Below are 27,784 nucleotides of genomic sequence, written 5' to 3' on the forward strand. Positions count from 1 at the left end.
ATGTGCTTCCTTTTAAATTAGGAACCAATCAGATTCTTTCTGTATCCAATGTCAAATTAAGAACAAATGCACAGAAATCCTTATGATAACAGAAGACTGAACAGATGCCTCTCCATGGCCTCTGTGCCACAAAGTCAACAGGTCTATTTGTTCTGGATGCTGTAGGCAAAGCAACCTGTCCATCTGGAGCAGGAACATGATCACCTATAGCTGCATTTAAAATCTTGGCCAATGGGTGAAATAAAATTGAAGCGTGAAATAAAACAATGTTTTCAGTTTTTGGTTTCTGGAGGAAAAAGTAACTCTGTGGTTAAGAGTTTGAACTTTTGATTAAAAGGCTGTGAGTTGGTTGTGGTTGTGACAGTCCCTCTGAAAAAGTGTCTGCCAAATGCCATAATTGTTCAGTCTGGATTAGCTGTAAAACGTTTGTAGCTTCTTCTGATGAACAGTGAATAAAGCATTGTAATAAAAAAAATGTGGATTATTTTGACCCATGTGAATGTAAACGCCCAAACAGCATCATCAATCATCTACTGAATAATGCAATTCTTTTGTTTAAACACATCTAACTCTTGTTTTGTACTTTTATACAAGTCTTCTAAAAGTTTATAATCAGTTTCATGCTTGTTAATCAATTCTTTAATGAAATCTTTATAATGTGCCTCTAAGTCATTCATCTGCTCAGCTTGTCTTCTCGCCTCATCCTGATACTTGATGTCTGTTTCTTTCTTTTTCTTCTCATAGTCATTTCTCATTTGCTCCCATTTTCTGGTTTCTTTTCTTTTCTTTCTTTATCTTCCTTCTCTCTCTTTCTAATCTCATCTTGCCTTTCTGCTTCTATCTTCTTTTCAGGCTCTGTATCTCTTCTTCTCTTCTTGTATTTACCTCTTGGATTTTTCTATTCCATTCTTCTTTTCTTAATTTTCCTGTTCCTCATACTCCTGCTTTATTTTCTTTTGCTTTCATCAAACTCTTTCTCCATTTGCTCCTTTTCTTCCTTTCTGTTTCTTGCCACTCATTTCTCTCGTTCTCTTTCTTTTCAAAGTTTTTCCTCAGTTGATCCTGAATTTCTTCCTGTTCTCTCAGTTGTTTATCGTGTCTCTCTTCTGTTCTCCTGTGTTCTTCATCTCTCTCTAATCTGCTCTGTCCATTGCAGCTTTTGTTCTCTCAATTTCTTTTCAATATCTTCCTTAATTTCTATTTTATCATTTTCTGCTTCCTTCAATTTTCTCTTCCACATTTCTGTCTCTTTTCCTGTTCTTCTCTTCTCTTTCGTTCTTCCTCATCCCTCTTTCTAATCTCTTCTTGCTGTTTGAGTTTCAGTTCTGTAATTTCTTGACTTTGTTGTTGTTTAAAGCGTTCATTAAATTCTCTTCTCTCTCTGCCCTTTTCTCTCCTCCTCATTTTGCTGCTGGAGAAATTTTGTTTTTGATTTTCTATTTCTTGCTTCATCTCATCCAACATTCGTTTATTCTCTGCAGTTTGTCGTTTTCCTCTTCTTCACGTATTTGATTCTCTTTCAACCATTTTTCTTTCAGTTCTTCTTCTTTCCTCTCATATTCTCGCTGCAGTGCTTCTTCTCTCTCCTTAAATGTGTTTTCCGATTCGCCTATCTTCTTCCAACCTCTCTCTCTTTCTCCATTTTTTCCTGAGCTGTTGAAGCTCTTCTTCAAATTTGGCCTTCAGAGCCACTTTCTCAGCTTGCATCTGTTCCTCTCTCTCTTTCAGCATCTCCTTTTGTTTCTGTTGTATCGACATCTCTGCCATCTCAAACATCTCATTAGTAAAATAATTGACCCTGTTAAACTTGATCATTTGTTCAATCTTCTGAAGGAGATCGCTAACTTGGGTGGAATCTTTTACAGTGTTATTGAACAAGTGAACTCTTCCACCACAGTCCCTGATTAACCTGTTCACATATGGATGATCACTGGTCTTGATATAATTTTCTATTGTTTTACCTTTCAGTTTATCTCCTCCAGTAAACAGCACTATAGTGTATTTTGCAGCCTCAGCACCAAAGATCTTCTTAATCATAGACAATGTTTCCTTCTCTTCCACAGTGAACCTTCCCACACTCAGCACAATGATAAAGGCATGGGGTCCTGGTGCCAGCAATGAAATGCATTTCACAATTTCTTCTATTACTTCTTCATTTGATAGTGTGGCGTCAAAGAGTCCTGGAGTGTCCACAACAGCTACTGATGTGCCCTGAACTTCTGCAATTCCCTTCTGGCACATTTTTGTAACAGATTTCATGCTGACATCACTCTCAAATGCTTCTCTTCCTAGAATGGTGTTTCCTGTGGCACTCTTCCCATTTCCTGCTTTTCCAATCAGTAAAATTCTCAGATGATTGAAGTCAGAGTTTTCACCTTCAGCACCTGAAAATGACACAGCGGTTTAATAATTCAGTGTCTGATTTCAAATATCATATATTTAATTATAGTGTTTAACTGCATTTTAATTTGTGTGACAATTTTGACTTGGGCCAATTTACAAATTTTAATCTTCATCAGGAACTGGTTTTGAGTGTGTGTGTGTGTGTGTGTTTGTGTGTGTGAGTAAGTTGGTTATTTGTAGTTGTAAAACAGCTAATGATATTTGGACTAGTAAAAGAAAGAACTACAACACCAAGGAAACAACAACAAAAACATTCTAAAGTGCTGTGGGGGCATTTCAGTGAGCATTAGAAGTAGTTATAAATGGACAATCAGACCTGTTTAAAATTATTTGAAACATAGAACATAGAAACCCTGGTAAATAGATTAAAATGTAAAACATTTAATATAATTATCTAAAATAAACATTTCATTATTTAGGTTTTACACATTTAGGCTTTAAACTACGCACCTGCTTCCTGTGGTTTAGCTTGAAGTTGTTTCTTCATTTCAGACAGTTCATCCTCTAGTGGCTTTTTAGCTCCATCTCTCTGTGCCCCGATAAACATTAAGAGAGAATAAATCTTTATATTTGTTACTTCGTCTAACAGTTCTGGTACCTGTTTATGTCCTCGATTTTTTTCTTTCTCTAAGATCATATATCTGTTTCCACACAAGCGTCGAAGTTCTTCCAATTCTGAATTTTGCTGAACAAAGTTAATTGTAGCTTCATTAATGTTCTCGCTGGTAAAAATAACTATACTGTGATCACACACACTTGGACTAAAGATTCTTTGAATCATCTCTATTTCTGTTTTGTCGTCATCAGTGAGAGGACCAACAGGAATGATGAAAAGAAAAGCATGGACAGGATTATCCAGAGAGATAAAGTGAAGAATCTTATCCACCACTTCGTCATCTGAGAGTTGAGTGTTATAGAGAGTTGGCATCACCATCAGCCTGAGACGGCGTCCACAGACTTCTGCAGTCTTCACATTTCTCTTGCCCAATATGAGATCTGATATGGAGGTCTTTAGTGCTTCATCACTTCCACACAGCACCAGGTTTAACACTGGCAATGAGGAATCACTTCCCAGCACTGAAATGAAAAGAAAATCAATAATATTTAGAAGTGTCTGTCTATTAAACTCTAACATTTAGGACTGATGTGCTGTAGATGTTTAAAACAACATATAAAATATAATTCTCGGGGGACTTCCGGTATGCCTTGTGGTGATTAGACGTAGGTGGAAGTTGCTCCGTGAACATTAGTCTTTTTTTATCCGCAATCTTAAATATTTTCTACAACATACTCATAAACAAGTCCATCTATAACGGGCATCATCAAATGGCGGACCGCGGTCCAGGTCCGGACCGAGTGACGAGTCTGCCTGGACCCGGTAAAATCTTTGATATTAATAAAAATACAAATCATTTGTTCATGCGCAGCTAATCTACTAATTACGACAGGAGTGTCATCAATAGCCAAGCCAATCAAATCGATTGTTTACCTTTCAGCAACAGCGAGTGTGAGAGAGATAGAGAGGAGATGAGAGAAAATGGCTTGCTCAAAATGAGAAAAGTAGATGCTGAAAACCGAACTTTTAAAGATGAATGGACGGACAAATACAAGTGGCAACGTTAAGCGTCACTATGAGACCAAACACGGGTCGTTTGAGGAAATGTCCGCAGAAGTCCGCAGTGAGGGCAAGTAAAATTATCGAATTGAAAGCACAGTATGACAGGTCTACTCATGTCATCACGCATGCATTTACAGGGCAGCAACGTGCAAATGAGTGTTCGTTAAAGATCACGTGGATTTTGGCGCAACACAAGAAAGCATTCAGCGATGTGACAATTGTAAAGGAGTGCTTAAATGCGGCTGCAGAAACTTTACTTGACGGTAAACAAGAAGACGACATGTGTGAAAAAATAAAGTACCGTTCTAGGCTCACCAATGAGCATCTCCACATGAGCATGAGACTTGCACTAACCCCATTTAAGCCAAGATTCAAACTGCTGGCAGGACAGTTACATGCCCATTTCTCTGCACTTTTCTTTTATTCAGTAAATTCTGCCCTGTTCTATTTTACTTGAAATGTAGGCATTCGCCTAAGTTTCCTGTGTTATTTTATTTAAAATGTAGTTCATGTTTTAAAAAGGTGGCAGCTCAAATGTCTTTTGTTTATTTTTTTTCATGAAGATTAAAAGCACTTTTATTTTATTTAAAAGATTCTGAATGTTTTACATTACTTGAAATAGGCCCTAAGTTCAGGCTACTCAAAGCTGTGTTTGCACTTTTTATTTATTTTATTCAGAATAATTTCACTGTCTGTTACTTGACATGTAGTAAAGACAACTACAGTATTGTTTTCCATTCAAGTGGCATACAAGTTCAGACCTTTCGGTATGTTAAAAGCATAATATTTTGAAAACACTTGAAATTTAACAATAAATTATATAGAAATGTATGTGCGTTATTGATTTTATTAACATCAGGGTACACTATTTTAAGTGACAACATAAGATCCGGACCTTTGCTGGGAGAACATTTTAGTAACTAGACCTCTTTGAATTGTAATTGAATACCCCTGATCTATAACATATCTTCAAGAAAAATGCCTAAAGTGGGGAAGCAAGGATGAAATACAGCAGAAATGTTAACTGAATCGGGAAACGAGCAAGCAGCTAACGCTATGGCTATAGCTGAACCGGAGGCTGAGCTCACACCTGCTTCTTTGAGGGAATTAATATAATTCACCATTCGTTCAGAAATTTCAACACTGCGATTTGAATTTCTATCTGAGATTCGTTCTGCCATGTCCACACTGCAAGCAACCCTTTCATCGCAAGCTCAGAATATTGGGGACATTGAAACGGCACTTAATGACTCAGACAGCTGATTGACAGTGGTGGAGACGATGTGCAACGCGTTGAAAGCAAAGAACAACAGCTTAAAACTCAAGCTGGACGATTTGGAGAATCACTCACCAAGGCAAAACCTAAGGATAATTGGAATACAGGAAGGATTAGAAGGCCACAGCCCGGTCACTTTCATTACTTTTTTTCTGACTTGTTCGGGAGTAGTGCCTTCACGAGACCCTTAGAAATTGACCGCGCGCACCGCGTTGGTCAGAAACCACAATCAAACACCTATCCTAGGCATATGCTTGTCCGACTCCACCATTTTCAAACTAAAGAACTTATATTGAAGCTTAGTCATGAAGGGGCTCTCTAGAATCCAACGGGGAGGTGATTCATATTTTCCCGGACATGTTGGCTGAGGTGGTGAGGCGCCGTTCTGAGTTTATGGACGTGAAAGCTTCTCTTCGTAGCATGAGTGTCACCTATGGAATGCTACATCCGACTAAACTTCGCGTCGACTTTCAGGGACAGCAACATGTTTTCCACACTCCGCGGGCAGCGATGGATTTTTTCACTGCTTCCATCAAGACTACATCGAACAGGGCCTGACGAGCAGAATTTACCCGAAGCTTATAAAGTAAAGTAGAAGTAAAAAAAAAGTAAAAGTAAAAATAAGAAGAGTAAAATTTGGTATTCTGTCTGCATTTGTTACGTAGGGCCACGTTAATTTAGTCATGTGTAACACACTGCTGATAACTTGTACATATCGTAATTCAGTTCACAGAGCACTGCCGAAAGGGCAGCCAATAATTGAAGGAACCTGTTAGTTGTTTTCTTTTGTATCTGACTGTTTTCATTTAGGTTTGTAGTAGCTATGGGTGTTAGACCCTATGTCCACTCTGGATGTTCGGAGGGGATAGGGCTTGTTTATGCTTTTATTTTTGTTTGTTTGTTTTGTGCACCTTCGATCATCTTGTTTTTGATTGCTCTTCTCTTTAATGCTCTCTCTTTAAAACCCCCTGAACAATTTATTGACTCTATTAAACCTTTGTTGACTAAAAATGCCTGATATGCACCAAGCTACTGGGGGCAGGGTTAAAATGATTAGTTGGAATGTCAAAGGCTTAAATAATAAGGTAAAGAGTGTAAAAGTATTTTCTCATTTAAACAACCTAAAAGCCAACGTATGTTTTTTACAGGAAACTCATTTAAAGATCTCTCGCCACAAAAGCTTGCTCAGGTCCTGGGTGGGACAGTTCTTTCATTCGCGATATAATTGTAAAGGTAGAGGTACCGCCATCCTAATCAATAAGAATACCCTGTTTAGCCCCTCAAATGTTATTTCAGATCCCAATGGTAGGTATGTGATTGTCTCAGGCTCCCTTTATAATTGCCAAGTTACTTTGGCAAGCATTTATGCGCCTAACTGGGATAATCCAGACTTTTTTATTAAGCTTTTCTCTAAACTTCCAGACCTAAATCTTTATCAACTAATTATGGGAGGTGACTTTAATTGTGTTCTAAACACTGTTTTGGACAGGTCATCTCCAAAATCAGCTCTCCCATCCCAATCTTCGAAAATAATTAACTCTCTCTTAGAGTTGTACGGAGTACCGGAAGTGTGGCGTCTTCTGAACCCTCTTTCTAGAGTATTTTCCTTTTTCTCTCCAGCTCACCACACGTATACACGTATTGATTAATTTTTCATTGACAGTAAATTCATCCCTTCAGTAAAGTCTTCCTCTTATGAAAGTATAATTATCTCTGATCATGCACCAGTAACTCTCGAATTGGCCCTCCCTGGCTGCTATAGGTCCTTATATCCTTGGAAAATGAATGTATTACTTTTGTCAGATAACCACTTTGTTCAGTTCTCTCAAAAAAGATCTCTACATTTCTTGAAATTAATTCAACAGAGGGAATCTCTACATCTTTACTTTGGGAAACAGTCAAAGATTATTTACGTGAAGAAATTATTTCTCACGCTACTCATATCAAGAGACTCCGTAATAAGAGGCTCTGAGCAAATTGGCATGTTAGATCAGGATTATGCGAGCCACCCAACTCCTTCGTTATATAATGAAAGGGTCTTTTTGCAATCTGAATTTAACCTTCTTTCCACCTTTCAAGCTGAACAGCTTTTGCTTAAATCGCGACACCATTTCTAAGAGTTTGGCGATAAACCGGGTAAAGCACTGGCACTACAACTTAGACTTAAGACTGCAAAAAACATTATTACCCAAATCCAAACCCAAGAAGGTATTATTTTAACAGATCCTCAGGAAATTAATAACGAATTCAAATCTTTTTATTCCTCATTTTATCAGTCAGAATCTTTTAAGGATCCTAACGCTATCAGTAGTTTTTTTGATAATCTTAACGTCCCCCAAATTGATAGCGAATCATAAACCAAATTGGACGAACCGATTATCTTAACAGAAATTATGCAATCTATATCACAAATGCAGAGTGGAAAATCTCCGGGCCCAGACGTATTCCCAACAGAGTTTTTTAAAAAGCTTTCCCCGCAGCTTTCCCCACTGCTCCTCTCGGTCTTTGAAGAGTCTCTGAACGACGGTTACCTACCCCCCTCTTTACGTCAGGCGTCAAATTCTCTCCTTTTAAAGCCCAAAAAGAATCCATTGGACTGTGGATCGTCCCGCCCAATCTCACTCCTCAATGTAGATGTAAAGATTTTGACAAAAGTTCTCTCTCTTGGATTAGAAACTGTTATGCAAGACATAATTCACCCAGACCAGACCGGCTTTATTAAAATTAGACAGGGTTTTTTTAATATCAGACGGTTGATGAATATAATTTACACTTCATCTGACTCTTCTTTGCCTGAGGCCTTGGTTTCTCTCGATGCAGAGAAGTCATTCGATTAGGTTGAGTGGGACTATTTATTTTTCCATTAGAAAAATTTGGATTTGGTGATAGATTTGTGTCCTGGGTAAAACTCTTATATTTCTCTCCCTTGGCGTCCGTGAGATCGAACGGTGTTAGCTCAGGTTATTTTACTCTTTACCATGGCACCAGACAGGTTTGCCCACTATCCCCTCTTCTGTTTGCTTTAACCATAGAACCTCTCGCCATCTCCCTTCTTAATAACCACAATATCACTGGTATTATTAGAGCGGGAAATTAACAAAAGATTTCTCTTTATGAGGATGACATAGTTGTGTATGTTTCAGATCCAGAATCGTCTCTTCCCCACATCTTAGATATTTTTAATCAGTTTAGTATGGTCTCTGGCTATAAATTAAACTTACATAAGAGTAAACTTTTTCCAATTAATTTTTCAGCAAAATCTATTCCAATATCAACATTACCATTTAAATTAGCCTCGGACAACTTCAGATACTTGGGAGTAAAAATAACACGGATGTATGGTGACTTATTTAAGCATAATTTTATTGCATTGTTAGAGAAAACCAAGCAAGATCTTGACAAATGGACGACGCTTCCACTCTCTCTGGCAGGTAGAATCAATAGTATAAAGATGAATATTCTTCCCAAATTTCTTTTCCTGTTTCAATGTATTCAAATTTTTCTACCAAAAACATTTTTTAAGACTTTAGATTAAGCAGTATCCAATTATATTTGGAACGGAGGTCCAATAAGGATCCAAAAATCATTTCTTCAACGGCCCAAAAAACTAGGTGGGTTTGCACTCCCTTACTTTTTAATATATTACTGGGCAGCAAATATCCATAGTATTCTCTACTGGAGCTAGTCACATTATTGCCTGTGCCAATGGGTTCTGTCATGGGTTGAGATAGAATGTAGTTCCTGTACTCATGTGCCTCTGCATGCTTTATTATGCTCTTCATTAGTATTGAAGACATCCAATTACTCCTCCAATCCTTTAGTTCTACAAAGCCTTAAAATCTGGAAACAATTTAGAAAACATTTCGGTTTCTAGGCGGCATCAAGTCTGTCTCCTGTATACAAAAAACCCTCCTTTCTACCATCTATTTCGGACAGATCCTTTGGAAAAATTCAACCTCCCTAAAACTAATTTTTTAGGTCCGGGAATCGGACCTCAATTATAATTTCACGGATGAGGAATGGTCCAAGGCCCTTGGTCGTGTACATACCTCCTCTATATGCGCCTGTCATTTGTTAATACAGTTTAAATTGTTGCATAGAGTGTATTGGACAAAGACCAAACTATCTAAGATTAACCCTGGTTTGGATCCAACTTGTGACCGATGTCGGCAGGCTCCAGCTACTCTTTATCATAATTTTTGGCTTTGCCCGGCCTTGACCTCTTTCTGGACATCAATTTTTAAATCAATCTCTAAGTACTTCATTTTAGATATTAAACCGTGTCCCCTAATGGCATTATTTGGACTCAACCCCACATATCCCTCCTTGTCATCCTTACAATCAAACATGCTCGCCTTTTGTTTTATAGTAGCAAAGAGACTTATATTACTGAATTGGAAGAATCATCACCCACCCAGTTATTCTCGTTGGATACATGACCTGTCGCAATTTATTCAAATAGAAAAGATCAGATTTACATTACTTGGTATTACGGAAAAGTTTTACACCACCTGGCAACCATTCTTATTGTATTTAAGAGAAAGAGGAACGGGAAAATAAAATCCTGTTCTCTTTGTTTAGCCTTCTTGAGCTCTTTCCCTTGCCCCTGACTTCTTGGTAGATGTAGAAAGGAAAAAGGAGAACATATATCTTTGAGAGTGTTAATGTACTTAGGTGCAAATCTTTTATTTTATTTTGTTTTCTTTTTTTCTTTCTTTCTCCTGTTCATGATGCTCACATTCATGATTGTGGTTGTATGTATAACTTAGGAAGAGAAAGACACATTTTTTGTTGTTGGACTAAATGAACCACTGTTCCATTGTTTCTTTCGCCTAAGTGTCTTTCTGTTTGAGTGCATCAATAAAAAAAGATTTGGACTAAAATATAAAGCTCTGATGTGAAACTGCTTTATTTAAATCCATAATCAATTATGTAAAAATAAAATATATATTTTTTAATACATAGATAATAATACATTGATTAAATAATAGGTGGGTAATAAAAAAAATCTAATGTGGTAAAAATGTAGACAAAAATCTCAGTATTAGGAGAGGGTGCTATATTGGTATGAACAATACTGTTACATATTCATGAATTCTATTTTTGCATTTATATTGTTTTGTTTAATTTAGTACTTTTTACAACTTTTAACCCTATTAATATCAATACAGAGTCGTGGCTAAAAGTTTTGTTTTATCAAACCCTGATAAAAGTGCAGGTCTTTGTGATTTAAATAATGTCAGATTGTTTTCCACATTTTCGCATGTGGTCCAGCAACCAAGACAAATGTAAATCTTTCTTTTCAAATATTCGTTGTGTTTTTCTGCTTTAAAATGTTTTAAAGGTTTGTAATTTAAAAGTACAAAGATCCTGACTTTAATTAACTGTTTAATTTTTCTTACCAGTCATTCTTTTTTAAATCGATTTTTCCTTTTTGAAAAAGCATTTTTGTACCTCTACCAATTCTTTTTAGCAGTAACTTATATTCTCACATCGCAAGTGTTCTCCAGTCTTTTGCTGTGGTAGAAATTTACTTAAACCTTGAAGTGAATTAATAAACAAGTTAAGACATTATCAAATTGGTGTTGTGTTTTTACATTTTAATGACAAAGCTTTCAGCCTCAATGAGGTTTTGTTCACCCCAAATAGTCACAAAAACCACCAAGCTTCACTTGACAAAACTTAACAAAAATCATAACCAACATAACTAACCAAAATTAAGGAAAAATTAAGGAAAATAATATGCATAACCTTGTGATTTTAGCTTAATACTCACAAAGGCAAAGTATGTTTTATTTTTATTTATCATCAAATAAACACTTACCATAACCTATGACTTTTCCCACTAAAGTTGATTTGCTCTTCTCTTTTGTGTGATCTGGAAGATCTAGTGTTCTCTCTCCCAGTCTTGCAGGATTATCATCAATTTGGACCGATTCCTCAGAGACGTCACACATGAGACATTTTTGGTCGACCACATAACTGATGTGCTCAAAAAGCTCACGACATGAATTCTTTTTTTTAAGCTGTTTATATTTATAATACCGCTGACAGCAGTCGTTTATTAAACTTTGAAAAGCATTCGACTTTTCTCCAGACTTGCCTCCATTAGAATCCTGCTCTATACCAATGACAAAGGTGTAGTTTAGAGCTTGCTCACTGAAGTAGTTTAGTAACAATCCCAAGTGGCTCTTGTCCTCCTCTGTGAAGCTGTGAGGTTGTATCACAAGTAAAAATGCATGAGGTCCAGGGGCAGAAAGATGTACACACTCTTTCAGTTCCTCTGGTTTTAGTTTCGGGTTAAATAAAGGAGGTGCATTGATGAGAGTGATGTGCGTTCCTTCAACACATCCACTGGCTCTCTTACTGCACTGCTTGACTGAATGTGAAGGACCTTCAGTCTCAAATGCATCTTTTCCCAGGATAAAATTTCCTACCATGTAGGTATGTTGCAGACTTTTTCCCATCACAATGATCCTCAGCTCAGACACTGTAAAAAGGATAGCAAAAATACATAGAAGCTATTATTTATTAATATGCAATATTTACATGTTCACTTACAGTTTAGTAAATGGCAACAGAAAACAATCAAATAAATAAATAAATTGCATTAATGACACAGATTTTAATGCAATGCAATGTGAAGTAAATGCAATATAATAGGGAATGACAAAAAAAAACCCAACTCTCTCTCTCTCTCTCTCTCTCTCTCTCTCTCTCTCTCTCTCTCTCTCTCTTTCTCCCTCTTTTAGAAAGCTCAGTCTTTTTGTATGTCTGTACATGCCCGAGTTTGAGAGAAAGAGACAGATTTATAACTGTTGGAAAGCAGCCAGCCTTCAGCCCTGGTACCAGATGCAATACAAGTATGCAAGCTCAACATCAGTCCAAAGAGTTTTTCAAGCTGTCCGGTGTCTTTTTATAAAATAGTCACAACTAAATGTTACTGTAGAAGGTCCCTCACTGTGTTGTGTTACAAGGAATCCATATATTTACCATTAATCAGCACTATTTGTTACAACATTGCATACACTAGTGGGCAAAAAAAAAGCTTCAAAATATAGTAAAATTTAACAGTGGACCGATGAGCCAGCTGCAAGCTCCTCCTTAAGCACCTTCTGCATTGGACTGCATTGGAATACTTCAAATTATGACTTTAAGCAGGTGGCCATGACGAGATTTATGAATGGGTGACATGGGCAGCCACCCAGGGCACAGAGCATCCAAAAAAAAAGGGTTCTTTTTCTAACTTCGCTCGGTGTTTCACTATGGGAATCGCTTTGGGCGTGACCAACTACGGAAGCTCTAATGACACCACGTCTGTCTTGACAGACAGGTCGACCTGAGATCAGGCTCCGCCCCACCTTTATCCCTCAGGTCGACCCCTTCTAACATCATTCGCGCTTTCTTCCCGTGAGGGACTACACTTAGCTCTCTCAGCACTTCCAGTTCTCGGCTGGTTTCGCTGAACTGTTCATCGTGTGGGCCGTCATTGGATTCCACCACCGAACGCGAGGTCAGTCGTATGGAATCGTGCTGAGCGACATCACGGAATAGCGTCCGCGTCGAGGCGAGCTATTCCTATCCCAACCTGCTGTGTATTAAATTACACGGTAGGGACGTAGTAGCGTCAAGCTATTGCAGGCTTAGCGCGTCAAGGCGAAGCCTTCAGAGGGCTAACTACCCTGCGAACATCGGCGGACTAACGTGTTGTGACGAGTCTAATATTAACCCCGTACTCAGCCATGTCTATGATCATCCCCCCCACCAAAGGGAATGAGTCGAAGATCAGGGAGGTTGTATCCCGCCCGTGTCCATCATCATGTGGAGCGACCATCTCGGCAGGGACCTCACCCGATGTGCATCACGTGCATGGGCCCGGCACGCCAAACGCCGCCGCGGACCCTCAAGCATGCGCCACCGCGCGCCGCTGCCGGTGAAACATCTGGAGAGACGGCTGAGAGTAGCGGTGGCTAACCAACAGGACCCGTGCCTGTCCGGCGCCGCCGCGAGGTCTACGGTCGCCGAACATCAGCCGCGAGCTTCCACGAGCTGGGCGGACCTGATGGAGGCGAATCGCGGTCATGCCGCCTCTGTTTGATAACCTCCTCGCGGAGGATGAGGAGCGACTGCGGCGACGAGGACGCAGACGCGAACTCAGACCTCCTCGACTTGGATATGGAGGACGAGGATGAGGACGACAGTGGTCCCTTCCGCCCAACAGTCGAGACCCCAGAGCGGGCGATGCAACCTCACAGGCCGAAGGTAACCTGCACGAGGTATGCAAACGAGCCGCGCGGTTAGGACTAGCTTGGCCCGCGGCCCAGGACGCGGAGGGAGCTGTGAGAGACCTTACGACGGGAAAAGGCTGCCGCCTGCTCAACCCGCCGCTAGACAGCTCCTGCCCGCCGTGCCAGCTTGCATGAAGGAAATGTCTCGCTACTGGTCTAGCCCCTTCAAAAGCAAGCTTCCCGCAAAAGGGTGCTCCAAGCTGGAGATTCAAGGGATGGAGGAGCTGGGGTTGGCGGACCCCAGCCGTGGAACATTCAGTGGCTTATCACCTCCATCCGAATCGGCGTTCCATATCTGCCTCCTCTCAAATTGCGCTGCCTGGGAAAATCGAGATTGACGGCGCCCATCCATCAGAGGGTGTACAACACGCAGCGCAGTCAGTGTGCTCGTTAAACGCGGTGACTTTGCTGTCCGCGTACCAGGCGGAGATTTTAGAGGAGATGGGACGACAGCTCGACACGGAGTACCGAACCCGGTACTTTGGGACGAGATCTGTGTGGTGAACGACCTAATTCTCCGCTCTTCACGAGGCGCAGTTCAGGGCTGCGGCCGCGTGATGGGTTTGGCTGTGTCAGGTGAGAGAGCGTTGTGGCTCAACCTGTCAGGCTTGGGTGACACACAGAAAGCGGACGTCATGGATGCTGCCTACGACCCCGCTAAAGGTCTGTTCGGTCCTGCTCTGGAGAAGATGAGAGAAACCAGCACTCTCAGGAAACAGGAGGACGAAGCATTCAACCTCTGTTTGCCTCATAAGCTGTCTCAGAGCACGCCTCAGCCAGCGCAACGGGTTTTGCCGCAGCCGCGGCTGCGAGGGGAAGACCGATAAACGCTAGGAGCTCAAGATCGACTCTCGGCGGACAGCAAGTTGGTCAACGTCCGAGATCGGATGGATCGGGATCGTGGGGAAAGCATTAATTTGCGGCCGCGGCGGCTAAAAAACGTCCGCCCCACCCCGAGGAGCGGAAGAAGAAGCGTGCGACCTGACACGCGAATGTTCTCCTATCCTCCTTTCTCCGCTGGCGAAGAAAAGGAGAAGGAACGCAGCCCGGTTCTAAGTTCCGTAAGGGCTTCCTCTCTAGTTTTCCTCGAGTTCGAGGCTTAAGGAAAATGTTCAGTGTCACCAAGCACTCCCGACATTTGTTCTCTCGCACGTCAGTTCAGACGATTGCGCAATAAAGATCATCGCATCCAAGCCACGGGCTGAGGGCGATGTGTTCGACAATACAAAACACAATAAATGTGGCACTTTCGCATCCAGGCGATCAGCCGAGGGCGATAGTGTGCGAAAATCCCGAGATTCCAGCGTGCACCCCCCCAGTTTTACCACTGGAGGGCGCGCTCGCTCTGTCAGCGAAGCCCTGCGCGGCGACGGTTGTGATGTCATCAATGCGCGACCAGAGTTGTGTACGCGCAGGTTCCTTTCTGCACACCTCGTCAATTGGCGCATGCGCGGTTCCTTCGTGGGTTTTAAACACGGTTTCACGGGGATACAGGCTTCAATTCGCAATGAAACCACCCAGATTCAACGGTGTGTTGATCTCGGTGGCCGAAGGGGAGTCGGCTCGCGTCCTAACGACCGAGATCGACTCTCTTTTGAGCAAAAGGGCAATCAGAGTTGTTCCGGAGGCGGAAAGCCGTCAGGGTTTTTACTCCCGGTACTTTGTGATCCCGAAGAGAGGGAGCGCATCTCTCCGTCCGATCTTGGATTTGCGTGTGTTAAACAAACACCTGAGAAAATATTCATTCAGAATGTTGACACACAAAGCACTCTGTCGGTCGATCCGTCCAAACGATTGGTTTGTGACGATCGATCTGTCAGACGCCAGATTTTCACATAGACGTTTACCGTCACACAGAAAATATTTGAGGTTTGCGCACAGAAGCACTGCCTACGAGTTTCAAACCATTCCGTTCGGACTGTCTCTCGCTCGAGAACTTTCAGCAAGTGTGTGGAGGTGGCTCTTTTGCCGTTGAGAAACAGCGGATTCGGATTTTGTCTTATATAGACGATTATCTGATATGCTCCTCGTCAAGAGAGCAAGCGGTCAGAGATGCGGTGAGCGTAGTCACTCATCTCTGCAGCTTGGGTTTCAAAATAAACAGGAAAAGAGCGCTTGTGTCGCGCGGTGCGCGGAATATCTGGGACTCAGTATAAATTCCTCTCTTATCGAGTCACGCTGACAGAGAGGAGAATCGCATCTCTCATTCAGTGTCGCTCCCGTTTTCGGGCTGGGTCTATGGTCCCGTTCCGAGTGTGCCTACGAATGCTGGGTTTAATGGCCTCAGTGATTTCTGTGGTGCGCCTGGGACTTCTCATGATGAGAGATTTTCAGAGATGGGTCGCGGTTGCGCTTATGTCCCCGACGTCATCTCAATCGGCCGGTCAAAATAACACATTTGTGCGTCTTAGCGCTCCGCCAATGGGGATGCCCCGCGACTCTTCGGTCGGGGATTCCCTTGGGGGCGGTGTCGTCGCGAGTTACTATGACGACGGACGCGTCTTTGAAGGGCTGGGGTGCGACCCTTATGGGCAGAGCTGTGAACGGCGTGTGGCCACCACAGCTGATCCCGACACATATAAACTACTTGGAGTTGTTGGCAGTATTTCTGGCACTGAAACACTTTCTGCCTTTCATAAAGGACCGACATGTGTTGGTGAAAACAGACAATTCCACAGTGGTCGCAGACATCAACCGGCAGGGAGGTGTGCGCCCTCCAGCTGCATCAGTTGGCGAGGAAACTGATAATGTGGTGCGACACAAGGTTTTTGTCCATCAGGGCGACTCATGTTCCAGGCGTATGGAACAGGGTGCAGATCTATTGTCCAGGGAAACCCTCTGTACGGGAATGGAAACTGCACACTCAGGTGGTGGAGCAGATATGGCAGAGATACGGCCGGGCCGCCAGAGATCTCACGCCCGCGAGAAAACGCCAGTGTCCTCTGTTCTTTTCTCTAAGGGACGAAGATGCACCGTTGGGTGTGGATGCGCTAGCCCACCCGTGGCCAAACGTTCTTCTCTACGCGTTCCCTCCGCTGAGCTTGATTTCCCCCACCCTGGCCAGGGTCAGAGAACTCAGCTTGTCACTGATTCTGATAGCTCCACGTTGGGCTTCCAGGCACTGGATCGCAGAAATAGTTCAGCTACTGTCGGATCAGCCTTGGCCACTCCTCCACGGAGGGACCTTCTGTCCCAGGCGGGCGGGAGATTTATCATCCGCACCCGGACAGAATTGCTCTCTGGGCCTGGCCCGTGAGAGGTGGAACTTGAGTGTGGCTGGTTTGCCCCAATCGGTTATACACACTATCCAGAGTGCCAGGGCCTCGTCTACTCGCACGCTTTATGACAATAAATGGCGGGTTTTTGAGGAGTGGTGTGGCCGCGGTCACATTGTCTCTTTCCAGTGTTCTGTGGGAGACATTTTGTGTTTTCTCCAGGATTTGCTGGAGAAAGGGAAAGCTTTTTCTACTTTGAAAGTGTATCTGGCGGCTATTTCCGCATGTCACGTCGGGTTTAATAACGAATCTGCGGGTCGGCACCCTTTGATTAGCCGGTTTATGAAAGGTGCACGCCGTATAAGGCCGGTGTCTCGGCGGTTAGTGCCTCAGTGGGACCTGTCCTTGGTTTTGGAAGCCCTTTCTCATCACCCCTTCGAGCCGGTGGATGGCGTAGGGCTGAAATTTCTTTCTCTTAAGACGGTGCTGCTTGTGGCTCTAGTGACTGCTAAGCGTGTGAGCGAGCTGCAAGCCCTGTCTGTCAGTCCGTCCTGTCTACAGTTCGCCCCTGGGCTCACGAAGGTTTCCTTTCGCCCTAACCCGGCGTTCGTGCCTAAGGTGGTGGATTCTTCTTATAGATGTCCCGTTACGGAACTTTCGGCTTTTCACCCACCTCAGGAGGAGGATGGCTTGAGTTCCTTGTGCCCGGTGCGGGCCCTCCATACGTATGTCAGGAGAACAGCGGGTTTCAGAAAATCGGACCAGCTGTTTGTGTCTTGGGCTACCCCTCACAAAGGGAAGCCGTTGTCGAGTCAGCGGCTGTCCCACTGGATTGTGGAGGCTATATCTATAGCGTATGAATGCTGTGGTTCTCAGGCTCCCACGGGTCTGAGGGCCCACTCTACTAGAGGGATGGCGACATCATGGGCCCTGCTTAAGGGTGTCTCTGTTCAGGATATTTGTGCGGCAGCTGGCTGGGCCACGCCGCACACCTTTGTGCGGTTTTATAGACTAGATGTGTCTGAGTCATCCTTGGCACATGCAGTGCTGAGTGCCAGGCGTTCTGAGCCTATGTGATTGACCTGTGCAATCCGGGAGCAGTCTATATCTCCCATAGTGAAACACCGGCGAAGTTAGAAAGAACGATGGGTTACTTAACGTAATCCCGGTTCTTTGATAACAGAGTGAGGTGTTTCACCAGCACTTCCCTCCTTGCACGGGGACGGGAAGAAATCTCGCTGCAATGATGTTAGAAGGGGTCGACCTGAGGGATAAAGGTGGGGCGGAGCCTGATCTCAGGTCGACCTGTCTGTCAAGACAGACGTGGTGTCATTAGAGCTTCCGTAGTTGGTCACGCCCAAAGCGATTCCCATAGTGAAACACCTCACTCTGTTATCAAAGAACCCGGGATTACGTTAAGTAACCCATCGATAACTTTTTTTTAACGCTCATTTGCAATGTCATATCAATTATAATATTATGTCACCATGTGGCATAAATTAACCTGGTCAGGGCTCGGATTGTGCACCCACTGCTCGGAGAAGTTCCCTCACTAATACACTGAGAAAGAAGAGGTGGGGGTTGGGTGACATCACCTCAGTCCTCAGGATTTCCAGTGGGAGAACTGACGAGACCTGGAGTGACGTAAGGAGAACTGAGCCCAAATTAAAATTATGGATGCCAAATAAGGTCTAAGCCATTAGACCGTCTAAGCCATGGTTGCAGGAGCACCATTCATGCTAGATACAAAGAAAAGGAAAAAAAAATTCACATTTGTTTTGGCAATGGAAGTGAGAGTAAGAGACGAGAGTTGTGTTCATTAGTAATAATGTGGTATCACTATTTTGAAGCAGGAAGTGAAGGTTAAGTGGCGGAAGTGACGATATAATATTTAGGTGAACGTGACACATGGTGAATTAATTAAACAGTTAAAATGAATGAAGTTTCATCCTCCTGTGCCTTGCTAATTAATAACTCCTGACTATTCTAGAGGGCAGTGGTTTCTTCACAGAATGAAACACAGAGGACTTCTCTCGGCAAGGTTGCATATCACTTACCTGAGAACAAGAAAGTGAAGATGATTAACAATTAACATTTTCAAAAAGAAAAAACACTGGTGTATTAGTTACATTTTTGTAATAATTTTTAAAAAGGGTTTTCTCCATACTTTTGGCTGTGTTTGAAAAACAATACAGCCTCACTTACTTCTTGGTGGTGGGCTCAAACTACATTTCCTCCTCCTGCGCTTTGCCGAATCTGTGAAATAAATAGCTAACAGATTAATCAACATAACAAATCTAACTTAACGTGTAAATTATATATATATATATATATATATATATATATATATATATATATATATATATATATATATATATATATTTGGTAAGGGTTCATTGGTTCAATAAATTGAATGTTAATTCAATGTAGTGTGTAGCACCGGTAATTATGTTGATCATATCTAATTCGATTAGTTTGGGCAGTGCCCCTGTGACAACAAACTTGCCCCCACTTAAATGAGAAGCATGGATTATTATTATATCCTACCACTTTTGTGTAGGGGGCCACTGGGAGGAGTTTGTGTTTTTCTCTGAACTGCTGTGAGAGAACTGACCCCATGCCTGTTTCTAAGGGATCTACCTCAACAATGAAGGGTCTGGGTGCATAAGAATGGCCGTTGTGTTAAATATTTTTCTCTGATGAAATTCTGGAAGTGTGAGATAATTTTAGACTATTTCCTGCAGGCTGACTTCTACGATGAACAAGAACTAATAGGAGCCCTGAACCTAATGACGTGTTCAGTGCGACAACTTCAAACCACCTAAGGGGAAATGTTGAAACGAGTGAGGTGGAAAGTACAGAAAAAAAGAAAACTTATTGAGTTATGGAGGGAAAATGAGTGTTTGTATGATGTTTTTATTATTCCACATATGTTTCGGGAGGTGGTTAAGGCATTGGACTTTGGATCTGAAGTTCACAAGTTCAAATACCAGGACCACCTGGGCCCTTGAGCAAAGCCCTTAACTGCTTGATTGTAAGTCGCTCTGGATAAGGGTATCTGCCAAATTTGTCAAGATCTTCCGGTTTCACGGCGCACACTTCCGGTTCCGTGGCTCGCACTTCCGGGTCGGCGGCAATCTTGAAGTTTTTACCGCGCCTCCCGGTATTTAAGGACACCCAAGACTTTAGATTGGCACCAGATTTTGCCTGCTCTGGTTCCTGCTCTTGTTCCTGCTCCTGTTCCTGACCCCTGTTCTGCTCAGCTCTGGTTTTGAACTCTGGACTGGTTTTTGGTTTGTGTTTCTTCCCTGCCTATATTGTTCTGTTTGCTGGCTTTTGGATTTTTTGGACTGTTTAGGATTTTGGTTTTATCTTTGCCTCATTAAAGCTTGTATTCTCCTTACCCTGTTGCATCCTGCATTTGGGACCTTCCCTCCCACCACTTAACCAGTCACACCCACACTCATCTATGACAGCATAATCTAGCCAAAGATGGACCCAGCGGATATATTAAAACGTTGGGCTTGCTCCACCGCAGACAGGCAATTCAGAGACCCAACTGAGACGTCGATATTTTGATGCTCAGGCCCCAGCACAGAACAGAGTATTTCCAGGTGCGTCAGGAACAATCTATAGCAAACCAAAAGGTTTTTAATAACCTCCTAATTCGACTGTTCTCAGCCTTCCTGCCTGACTGGGGATGTCGCCCCATTCTTCCGACCTGCCAAGATCGCCTCTATGCCTGTCTGCCTTGCCGAGCATGCCCCCGGTCCGCTCCACAGTCCCGCCGCTCCGTGCCCAATCCTTGCTGACTATGCTGCTCCACCCCTGGGTTTCTCCAAGGTGTTCGTCTGGCCCCTGGGTGTTGCTGACGACGTTCTGCCTCAGTCCTCCGCAGAGGGCGTTGCACTGCCTCAGACCTCTGCAGAGGGCGTCGCTCCACCTCATCACATCGGCCAGAAAGTGCTTGAGGCAGCCACCTGGAGGCTCGCTCCACGCTTCATTCGGCTTTACCTGACCTCATAGGCGTTCTACCCAGTAGCAGTTCGCCTCAAGTCCCGCTGTATCCGTCGCCGGCACCCAACTTTCCTCGTGCCCCAGGATTTTTGTGCCTGTCTAGTATTTCTAAAACTATTTCTCAGGTTTGTCAATTTGTCTTCCAGCTGACTGCACATTATCTCTCTCTCTCTCTCTCTCTCTCTCTCTCTCTCTCTCTCTCTATCTCTCGCTCTCTCTCACACACACACACACAAAGTTTTCAAATAACATAATATGTTTTATTATTGGAATAATTAACTTTAACATGGTTTTGCTTGTTACTTGAAAATGTTTTTTTTTCTTTTACCAGTATTTATATACACACAATTTAACATAGTGAAAACCCTGTCTGTGCACACATTATTTGTATCATTTAAAGGAAAAAAAAATAATTTGAATCTGATGGCCACAACAAGTCTAAAAATAATGTCTTCTTTGTTGTATTTTTCATATAATGATGTGCCAAATGTTTTCAATCCATGAAAGTCAGACCAGTTCAGCACACAGTCTATTCTATATTTATCTGAGCACAGAACAGTTGTCCCACTTTGCTTCAGTCTATTTTTAATTGAGCTTTGGCTGAGAATAGATCAAGTTTCTGAATCATGTTTACATATGGCTTTCTCCATGTACGATTGAGTTTTAGAATGCTTTTATGAATGACATGGCAAAATGTGTTTGCAGACAATGATTTTTGGAAGTGTTTTTGAGCACATGCAGTGATTTTCATTAGAGAATCATGTCTGTTTAAAAAGCACCTGAGGGGAACCAACATCGATTTCCACCCTTGTCCCCGGTGTACAGAGATTTCTCCAGAGTCTTACAAATTTTTTTACTAAAATATTCCACAATTTGCAGACAGTTTTTCATCTGGCCATCTTTACTTCTGGGAGACTCTGCCTCTTTATGATCCCCTTTTCATAATACTTACTTTTCCATCCTTTGGTGCCGCATCCCATATTTTAAAACCTGTTGCGGCCATCATATTTTCTATCGTGCTGTATCTGGAAGTTAAGTTAAATCAACTGGACTTCTATCTGGTTAGTTTGAAATGTTTCACCACTTATCCGAGCAGCTTCTTTAGTGTGAGGAAAGTTGGCTGGATTCCACATATTTGTATGTCCCAGAGTCATTGATGAAGGAGAGAGTGGGAAGGAAATTATTCTGTACATTCTGTATTTATTTCTTTGATTGTTTGTTTATTCAGGTTTTTTTGCATAGCATCCCAACTTTTTTTGCCACTGTGGACTTATGTAACCAATCGCTGTTTTGGGGTCAGTTACAACATTAGAATTTGTATATGTTGTGACTATAGATGTATTCTGTAGCCACTAGTTGGCAATAGTAGAAAAGAAAAGTAAGTAAAGAGAAAAAGAGAAATATGTTTCAAACAGCCCAAAACGACAAAACACGATAAACAGACGCCACCCCAAAAATGCTTTTTTCTTATTGTGTAATCCGTATATATCATCCTCCCACACACTTTAAACACACACAGAAAACGTTTGCAAGAATATAGCGAGATGAATTTTGGGTTAATTCATAGAAATACAGTACTCTGCATCACATTTATGGTGAGTACATGTACTGTACATGTTACACTATACAGTTCTGTAGTAGTGTAGCCTATGCATAGGTTCTCTGCTTGTTTATTGGTTGAAGTGGCCTATGATATAAAAAAAAAGGTTTAGTTAAAGGTACACGTCAACACATTCTTTACTTTCAAAGGCTAAATCTGTTGGCGTATGTCTTTAAATCCGCCATTCTGTGACATCCGAAGACACTTCAACCAATAAACAAGCAAAATACATACCATTTTCTGTACTGTAATGCTACTCATTTCTAGTGGTATGTAGGGCTGGGCGATATGGCCTAAAAAACAAATCCCTGTTTTTTTCACAAAAAATCTGATTTGCGATTTAAATAGATTTTTTTTTCCCCTGCTTAAAATCAATCTGCATATGACAAATAAAATGTAAAAAAAAAAAAAGTTTTCACTTTATTAAATAATGTTTATTTACCCTTTTGGGATTATAACCCACTTTGGGTTAAAGTGCAATCAGAAACAACAAGCCAAAAATACAAGATGGCGGCCCTGCCATTGTAAATTGTGAAAATAGAACATAACATAAAATGAGCAAACCTACAAAGAAAAATCTTTTATGAGTGTTTAAATGTGGAACATGATTGAAAATGCACCTGAGGTTTTGAGTGATTTTGCCTTTACTTTTTTCCAAAACTTCACAGTAAAATGAGATAAAATTTAACAGAGTACTAGACAGGGACACTGTTAATAAGAAGTAGTTGAAAGATTGAGCAAACCTACAAAGAAAAATGTTTTATGAGTGTTTGAATGTGGAAAATGGTTAAAAATTCAGTGATGCTTGGAGTGATTTTGCCTTCACTTTTCTTAAGAACTCCACAGTAAAATAAGTTGAAATTTGAAATAAGAATATAATAAACAGGGAGATTCTAAATAAGAATTATTTGAAAGATTGAGTAAACCTCAAAAAAAATGTTTATGAGTGTTTGAATTTGGTGATTCAAATGCTCTGATTTTTGGTTCATTTCGTAGGGCCCGACATCTCTCCCACTCGACAGCATGCCTCTGTTGGAGGTGCTGCAGTAAATTGGTTTACTGCTAACTTTGCTTGCAACAGCCTTCAAACACATTTTGCAGCGGGGTATTGTGTGTGTGTGCTGCGTCTGACGCAGCAAAACCGAATCAATTCCAAATTACAGATGACGCTGTGCCTTTCTTGGGAACGAGTTCTTCTCTGCTTGCTGCCATGTTGTTTGTGTATCTATGGCAAATGCACGGGAGGAGGGCTGAGTTCGTTTGAAACTATGGGAGCCCAGAGGGGAATGTCGGCGGACATTAAAGAGAAACCCGATTTTTATTAAAACAAATCGATGTAAACTACACATTCGAGTTAATCGATAAAATCGATTTATTGCCCAGCCCTAGTGGTATGTACATTGCCAAATAAGGAACTGCTTACTGTACTGTATTAACATTTTACTTCATTTTAATTTAATAATATTTTATTAATACATTTAATTATTTTATAAACTCCATAAAAACACTTCCCTATAAGTTTTTTGGTCTATCGTGCTGTCCACGAGAGATCGGGAAAATCAGCCAAACAAAATAGTTATGTGACAAATGCAATTCTGAGATAAACCAGGAGCACGAGATTCAAACCGCTGTAAAGTAGGGATTACAGTATTGGTGTCTGTGTCTACTTCTTGGTGTTTTTTTTTTTTTTTTTTTTTTTTTTTTTTTATAACACAAGTACAGTTTTATAAACTGTATATTTCTTACCATATGTACACGTTGCAGCAGTGTAGGAGGGTAGCTGGCAAATGTGGGTGTTACATTTTGTTTTTCCAATACAAACTCAAAGAAATGCAAAACAGCAAAAATAATAATTTAATGGCATAACTGCGAAAACCACTTTTGGCCATTCACACTGCACCCGTATTTATTCTGTATATAATTTATCATACATACATTAATACATGTACATATATTTATTATATAATTTCTTTGCACAGTTATATTAATATATATACCCTTATTTACACATACCATATATTATAACCAACTGCAACTTCTGTACATTATTCACTCTCACCCCATGCACATTTGGACCCCATACACTTATTTATCATACTGCTATTTATTGTAAAAAGGCCACTTATGCACTTCTGGTTAGATGCTCAATACATTTCATTAGTCCTGTACATGTACGCTGCACTATGACAATAACACTGAATCAAACCTAATTAATATAAAAATGCACGGTCAAGGAGTCGCATTTCACCTGCGCGTCTAATCGTGCACTTACGGTATGGGTACTGGGAGCGGTCAAAATGGAAGTAAAACCGCTTCATAGCGGCGTTTCTTTTAGGCTTTTGCTGATATTTCAATGGATTGCTGTTCACGGTGACCCAAAATATTAATAATAATAGAATAATATGATTAAATAAATAAAATGTGGTTTAACAAAAACAATTTATAATTAGTATTGCTATTTTCCATCAGAACACAAATAATAAAATTTCATGATTTTAAAATACTTTTACTTTGGATTTTAATGTCAAATCAAGGCTTTTATTGACATTTCAAACATATACAGTGCAACAAACAATGTTCCCAAAGGACCAAGGTGGTTAAACGACATTTTATGCAGTAATATTTTGGGTCACTGTGAACAGCAATTCATTGAAAATATCAGTAAAAGAATGAAGGAAACGGCGTTAGCCAGCCATTAAACAAATAAATAAATACATAAAATATCAATACATCATTTTTTTTTTCATCAAAGCACAAATAATACAATTTATTGTTTGTGGTGTAAATATATATATATATAATCAAGGCCCATATTCAAACATTCTTAAAACATCTTTACTCTGTAGTGTTTGAGACTCTATAGTAAAATGTAAAGCAAAATCACCTTTATTTTACCTTCCTTTAAATGCTTGCTAATTCATTCAATTGATCTTTACTCGTAGTGACTCTGACTATCACTGAATTCATGTTCTACTGTACAATTTTTTTAAAACATGAAAATCAGTGCATTTGAATGACTATAGTCAAACACTCACAAAACATTTTGTTTTATAGGTTTGCTTAATCTTTCAAATAATTCTTATTGAAAGCATCAATGTCTATTATTTTCAATCATGTTCCACATTCAAACACTCATAAAACATTTTTCTTTAGCGGTTTGCTTATTCTTTTATATTATTCTTATTTAGAGTGCCCCTGTGTAATATATTATTAAATTTCATCCATATTACTGTACAGATTTTGCGAAAAGTAAAGACAAATTCACCCCAAACCTCACTGCATTTGCAATCATGTTCCACATTCAAACATCCACCTTTTTTTCATTGTATTAATTAAAGTCGTTTTACTGTAAACTTTTGGTTCAAATTAAATGCAAATATCAAATGCAACTTGTAAACATATTTATTTTATTTTTTGAGCAAACCTATAAAGGAACATGTTTCATGAGTGTTTGAATATGATTAAATATACAGTGATGTTTGGAGTGAATCAGTGTTTACTTTTCTCAAAAACTGTACAGTAAAATGACTTAAAATTTAATAGAGTAATAGACAGGGGCACTCTAAATAAAAATAATTTAAAAGATTAAGCAAACATATAAAGGAAAATGTTTTATAAGTGTTTGAATATGAAACATGATTGAACTGAGGTTTTTAATTTTAGTTCAAAACTTTTTGGTTTTCTTTATAACAGAAACGCCTTTCTGAAGCGTATTTACATATATTTTGGCCACGCCCACCAACCATACCGTAAGTGCAAGATTAAACGCGCAACCCAAAGAAAAGTGCGGCTAGCTGTCAAAAATGACGCTAATTCTAACACACCCCTTAGATAAAAGACATTTGGTTCTTATCTAGCAAACGAACGGAAAATTACCAGACAGCAAAAAGGAATTTTATATTTTATATTTTCTATAAGACATGTGGTTTCAAAAGTGAAAGCAAGAAGTTACACATTCTTCAAAAACAACACGACATGCCCAGTTTGTCTCTCTGCCGAAACTACACATGACATGCACAAGGCAGGATTTCAATACTAAATATAGAAACCCTAAGCATGATAAATATAGAGTTAAAACCCACACATATTTTTAGGTCGATATCACTACTAGTGTTATTTTTATTCGGGTCAATTTCATTTCTTCCTTTTTCAAGAAGAGTTGCATTAAGCAATCTCTGTGTATATGAGCATATCTTAGTGACTATGTGATTATTGTATGTTTAAAATGCTTAATTAATTTTTTTAGTCCTGATCATAATAACTATGATTTCTCACAATTGTTAATTATCAGCTTTATTATACCCAATCAAAATATATTAATATGACTTAATAACAAACCATGGAATCGGATGTACGTGCAGATAAACAGACAAAAGCAGAAAACAAAACCCAAAGTCGAGATAAACCTTGAAATAAAAATGTGGGTTTAATGTGTTACATTTTTGTTTTTCCAATACGAACTGAACTAAATGCGCAGTTCGTCCTGTAGACTTTACCCGCAGTGACTTTTGCGACACTGAAATAAAACCTGCGCAGGCTGTATTTTATTATTAGACATTGATGTAATGATCCTCTAGAACTTCATTATTTATCTTAAGAAAAGTGAAATAACAGTTGCCTCGTTCTGCAGAATGTATAACAGTCCTATCGGATTTTCCAAGCACATAATAAAGACCCTCTTCTAAACACATGCCTCAGTTACAAGACATTTGAGTTCTATCTTAATCTAGCAAAAGTTTTCTTACCTTTATACGATGCCATTTTCAGATGTGTGGTTTCAAAAATGAAAACAAGAAGTAACCTAAAAGTAACCTAAATAATAACATGGATTCTGTCTATTCTGCATTCTTGCAAAGCATAGTTTGTTATGAGAGTGAACTGTAAAAAGTTTAGGTGTATGCCTATACTGATTTATGTGAGCTGTGGGTTTATAAGGCTTGTGTGTTTATAAGGCTTGTGTGTGTGGGCCCCCACCACACACACACACACACACACACACCCCACCCCACCCCAGCTTCACGCATGCGCGAGTTGAACTATCCAGACATGCCTGTTTCAGTTCTGCAGCTTCACTGTAACTGAGTTACACAGAGTCACGTGGAGCTTTAACTCAGAAATGTTTCTGTGATAATATAATACCACATTTGTAACAGTCGTACCAAGCAGAACAGCAATTTGCTATCAAAACTTTATTAACTTCTGGAAGCTTGTCATTTATTTAAATGAAAATAGACATTCTGCACATAAGCAATCATATTAAAGAGCTCACACACTTGTGACACTTGTAATCTGACAACATCTGTCAAGTTACGACAATTTGCACATTTCATTATTTTTCTTTATTTCTTTTTGGCCAGTTGCACGTAG

General features: G+C 40.5%; 1 protein-coding gene across 1 annotated transcript; it reads right to left on the reverse strand.

Annotated features, from left to right (window-relative positions):
- Positions 1–1,474: 1,474 nt before the first annotated feature.
- LOC124387561 (GTPase IMAP family member 8-like) lies at positions 1,475–27,363 on the reverse strand. Its single transcript, XM_046851973.1, has 5 exons — positions 27,163–27,363; positions 19,006–19,056; positions 11,122–11,787; positions 2,854–3,480; positions 1,475–2,384 (listed from the first exon to the last, which is right to left on the reverse strand). Exons 1-5 carry the CDS (start codon positions 27,176–27,178, stop codon positions 1,588–1,590), a joined length of 2,157 nt encoding a protein of 718 aa, XP_046707929.1. The 5' UTR covers positions 27,179–27,363; the 3' UTR covers positions 1,475–1,587.
- Between the last annotated feature and the right edge of the window lie 421 nt (positions 27,364–27,784).

The sequence above is a fragment of the Silurus meridionalis genome, chromosome 1 (assembly GCF_014805685.1).
Source record: "Silurus meridionalis isolate SWU-2019-XX chromosome 1, ASM1480568v1, whole genome shotgun sequence".
Classification (NCBI taxonomy): domain Eukaryota; kingdom Metazoa; phylum Chordata; class Actinopteri; order Siluriformes; family Siluridae; genus Silurus; species Silurus meridionalis.

Coding starts and splice junctions, on each gene's coding strand:
- LOC124387561 (XM_046851973.1), bottom strand. Junction 11,788..19,005: donor TTTGAGCCCACCACCAAGAA/GTAAGTGAGGCT, acceptor TCCTTTTTACAG/TGTCTGAGCTGAGGATCATT. Junction 2,385..2,853: donor AGCTAAACCACAGGAAGCAG/GTGCGTAGTTTA, acceptor TGTCATTTTCAG/GTGCTGAAGGTGAAAACTCT.